Raw genomic sequence first — 4,848 nt, forward strand, 5'->3', positions numbered from 1 at the left:
CAAGACCACAAAATTAGCAGGAACTGGGCAATTACACAACTATTCAAAAGAAAATATCTACCTAGCAAACTTGCTTTAAGTGCAAGAAGGCAGTTAATTTAAGGAATTATCTAGCAGAAAGAACTTGGACAAAGTTAGGTTAAGACAGCCTGCTACAAAACTAATATAAATCATAGTGAGTGTCCAAGTTATATCCTGCTAGGCAACATTAATGAACCATGAACTGACTTAAAAGCAATAGCTTAAAAATAAAAAAGATGAGTGGAAGAGCTTTTGATCCACACTACAGTTTGAATATAATGTATACATTACTTGTACTTAAGAAAGGACATATGAGCATATTTAAAATAAAGTTTACGTTAAAGAAATATTTGAGCGTTTTTGTTTTAAGTGTCTGATAACAGGAACTAATAATACTATTGTATTATTCATGTTTTTTTCCCACAAGGGTAACTAATTATACAACAAAACAATTGTATATTATTGGATTTGGTTATAAATAAATATAAGGGTGTAGTACATTATTTATAAATAAGTGTTTATGCTCTTGGTCAACCTTTTAAAATTGTATTTTTTAACTTCATTTAATATTTAGTAACACTTTATTTTACAATGTCCTTTTTACATATTGCATGTACCTACTTTAGCAATAACAGTAAATTACATGCAACGAGCCCTAAAACAAACCCAAATCCAACCCTACAGTAAGTACACGCTGTCAATGTTGTGCTCAGTAATTCAATGTATAATTACACTGTAACAAAGACACCCCAAAATAAAGTGTGACCAAAGATTTGAAGAGCTCAAAACATACCACAAATCACACCAATAACCACACAAACACCATGTTTCCATAAACACTTTATAACAGGATTTGGATCTAACAGGTAAACACAGTTCGCTCAATGACATGGCTTTTTCTCTTAAATACTTTCCATTCTATAAAGAAAACTGTAAAAATATTTAATCATAACTAATTAAAAGATCTCTGGGGGTAAGAGAGGGTGAATGATGGGCAGTCGTATTGTGGTCCTGACGGGGCGATGATGATGATTTTGGGGGCGGGAAGAGGGAGGAGCAGCAGCAGCAGAGGCGGGGCTTCACCGTGATGATGGCGTGGTGTTGCCATTCAGCGCAAACCTGATACAAAAGATTTTTATTTGAATCTAAATATTACATTCAAATGCACTTAAGGCCGGGACACACCAAGCCGACGGTCGGCGTTTAGTTTGTTTGGTGTGTTCCACTCGTCGGGCTCACGTCGGCGGCAGTTTGCCCGATGGTCCCGATGCGAGTGAGAGCTCTGATTGGCTGTTCAGTTTAGCGAACGAGTCAGTGCCCGAGAATTAAAGCGAAAGTGATGAAAACAAGCACATAAATGAAGGCGGTAAAGACAGAAGGCTGTTTAAATGTTATGTGACCTTTCCCAATCATACTAATACGCAAATGTTTTCATAACATGAGCTGCTTAAAATTATTAAAGTTATCAACGTTACTGATATTCAAAATGGTAAGCAAGCGCTGCTTTGTTTACGTTTCGTATATCTGCGTTTATCTCGTAGATCTTTGTTTCGGTTTCTCCTTTTGAATGACGAATATATACTATTGATAGCTACTGATATAGACAGTTCATTCCTCTCATGCATGCGCAGAACACACGTGTTAGTTTGCCGTCGGCTGTAGTCTGTGCGGTGTGTTCAAGCGCAGCTTTTTGGTCCGACGTGAGCGCAAAAACACCGTCGGCTTTCGTCGCCGCTAGTTCTTAGAAGTCGGCTTGGTGTGTCCCGGCCTTTAGTGGTATACTATCCATACCACAGTACTTTTTTTTTTCTTCATAAAAACCCACTCACCTGCACACTCTCTCCATCATGTGTGTGACCAGGAGGTCAGAGATGCCAGGGCAGGACTCTTCTGCCAGGTTGAAAGCATTCTCCAGCTCCTCTATGGCACCCATTCCTCCTCCACATGCCCTCCTCTTCTCCTTCAGCTGGAGAGCAGACAGACTTACACTTAACTCTACAACATATAGAGCTTATCACATTTTATTACACTTTACTGCTGCCTTATCTGCTGCTACCGTGATAAAAAAAAGTGATAGTATTAAGAGTTACAGTGAGAAGTGAGAATCTCCAGTCAGGGTGTTTGATTATATACGTGAGAGTTTAAGATGAGTGTTTCGGGCGCTTTTACCTCTCTGAAGATGGGAGAGACCAGCGCTGACAGACATTGTGACTTGGGCTGCCTCTTTACCGTCTCTGCTGCCTGTAAAACAAATTCAAAGCAAAACTTTACCTTTCAAGCAGGGATGTCAAAAGTACTGGTACTTCAGTACAAAGCCAATGGCAAAATAAAATGGTCCACAACACTGTTATTTTAGTATCACTGATAGTTTCTGTTGATATTTTGAGTTTTCATTGTAATTTTAAAATTAATATTTTTTTTGTTTTATGTCTGTTTATAGTTTTTATTTAGCTGTAGTTTCAGTTATTTTATTACATAAAGTAATAAATATTGCCTTAGTAAGTATCAGAAATTTGAATTGAATTCGAAAATTGAATTTACTTACTGTTTTATTTTATTTCAAGTGATGAAAATGTTTTTTATGCTTTAGTTTTAGTTAAAAATAACTAAATTGGGGAACCACAACCGACAAACAGTTTCTTCTGAACATGAATAGGTGCACTTTTTTTTGAATAAGTACATGTTATCAATAATTCTATCATTCTTCAATCATTTTATATCTGTAATTGTATGGTGGAACCTGCTGAGGTGGAGAAAATCAAAAAGTGAGGGAGAAAAAATTAACTGGTATCATAAATGAAATTACATTACTAAAATGTTGTTATAATAACAATGTTTTCCCCTTTTTTTATGATTGAATATGACGGGACACAAACCCAGCCAATGCCGTTTAGTTTTTAAAGCAAATATGTAGTAAGTATAATAAGTAGATGTTTGAATACTGACCTCTGAGTCTGTGTTTGTGTAGCCCTTCTGGAGCTTGTTCATAGAGCTGGGCCGGACTGTGGGGAACGTCCATACGGGACACTGGTCTCGGTCATCACCATCTCCATCCCTGTTTGAATACAAGGAGGAACGGAGAACATAGTTCCTTTCAAGGCTATAAATCATCAGGATCAATTCACCAGATACCTAATTAAAAGGACAGGACTCAAGTAATAAGAAATGAATAATATATCATGATGAATTAGAGGGCGGTTATTGATCGTACAGTATGTGCCTCATAATGGATGGATGACATACATATCAGAATCATCAGAGCTAGACTCGTCTCCGTGGCCTTCAGACTTCCAGCGGCGGTATCGGTCAATCAGCTCTGTCAGATAGGACGTTTTCTTGGTGTAGCGCGTGATGAATTTGTGCTTCAGTAACTCCTTGGCGGTGGGCCGCTGCACAAAACCAGAATAGTGATGCCATTCTTGAGGTTTTTAATGCCTTGTTTCAAAAAGCTTGAGATGTCTGACTACAACCGGTTCTTGATGGGACACAAAATCATGTAATTTAGCCTTCTGTGTGCTATTATCAAAGCTACACTACCAGTCAAAAGTTTGGAATAATTAAGATTGTTTTTTATGTTAATGCTCACCAAGTCTGCATTTATTTGATGAAAAATACAGTAAAAAGCAGTGATATTGTGAAATATTACTACAATTTAAATGAACTGTTACCTATTTTAATATATTCTAAAATGGAATTTATTCCTGTGATGGTAAAGCTGAATTTTCAGCATCACTACTCCAGTCTTCAGTGTCACATGCTCCTTCAGAAATCATTCAGATATGCTGATTTGCTGCTCAAAAACATTTCTTATTATTATGAATGTTGTGCTGCTTAATATATTTGTGGAAACTTTGATAGACTAACATTCAAAAATTTGATTAAGGTTTGTCATTCAGATATGCTGATTTGCTGCTCAAAAACATTTCTTATTATTATTATGAATGTTGTGCTGCTTAATATATTTGTGGAAACTTTGATAGACTAACATTCAAAAATTTGATTAAGGTTTTAATTAATTCTTTATTTAATACTTTTATTAAACAACAATGCATTAAAGTGATCATACATGACATTAAAGACATCTATAGTATAACAACACACTTTTTACTCAGCAAAAAATCATGGAAAAAAAGTATTAGTTTCCTTCAAAATATTACCAAAAACTGCTTTCAACATTGATATTAACTTAAAGGGGTCATATGACGTTGCTAAAAAGTACATTATTTTGTGTATTTGGTGTAATGAAATGTGTTTGTTTGTGCAGTTTAAGGTTCAAAAAACATCATTTTCCACATACTGTACATTGTTGTTTTGCATCGTGCCGCGTAAACATAAAACCATGTCTGCATTTGTGATCGGAGAAACGACAAACAACAAGCGCTACTCTACACTGCTCAAATTCTTTAAATATAAAAACGTACTAACAGGCTGTGAGTCATGAAGCGCCAGACTGTCCTTGCAAATTTGGAATTGCCCTACTTTATAGAAACAGACACCGGCATCGTAGGCTATACTCTCCCAGGAAACAGTCCTCGTCCTCCATAAAATGCGCTGCACACATCTGAATATTTGGGTTGAACTGTACCGGAACAGTGTTGTAAATACAACTTAACCACTGATGTCTAGTTGTGTCCTCTTTTGGAAGGCCAAACAAAGTAGTTTTTTTTTTTACAACGAAACACACAGCGCCTTCACGACATGGCGGCGGCAGCAACAGCAATACTGCAGTGAGAATAAAAGTTACACCTTCTTTCTTTGCGTGAACATTTGGGCGGCGTTATGCAAATCTTCCCGCATAGTGACGTAGACATGTGGGGGCGTGTTAGA

The 4,848-nt window shown here is 36.7% G+C and overlaps 1 protein-coding gene across 2 annotated transcripts in view; it reads right to left on the reverse strand.

The window, feature by feature from the left end:
* Window positions 1-877: 877 nt before the first annotated feature.
* LOC107585675 (serine/threonine-protein kinase 25-like) overlaps window positions 878-4,848 on the reverse strand; it is a 9,156-nt gene continuing 5,185 nt past the window's right edge. For both annotated transcript variants that reach the window (XM_016272810.1, XM_016272803.1), the window contains 5 exons: window positions 3,265-3,410; window positions 2,968-3,076; window positions 2,191-2,262; window positions 1,851-1,987; window positions 878-1,140 (listed from right to left, as the gene is read on the reverse strand). In XM_016272810.1, the coding sequence (XP_016128296.1) occupies window positions 1,101-1,140; window positions 1,851-1,987; window positions 2,191-2,262; window positions 2,968-3,076; window positions 3,265-3,410 (504 nt within the window). In that variant the 3' untranslated portion in view covers window positions 878-1,100. The remainder of the gene's footprint in view (window positions 1,141-1,850; window positions 1,988-2,190; window positions 2,263-2,967; window positions 3,077-3,264; window positions 3,411-4,848) is intronic.

Source organism: Sinocyclocheilus grahami, unplaced genomic scaffold (assembly GCF_001515645.1).
Source record: "Sinocyclocheilus grahami isolate Dianchi unplaced genomic scaffold, SAMN03320097.WGS_v1.1 scaffold5.1, whole genome shotgun sequence".
Classification (NCBI taxonomy): Eukaryota; Metazoa; Chordata; class Actinopteri; order Cypriniformes; family Cyprinidae; genus Sinocyclocheilus; species Sinocyclocheilus grahami.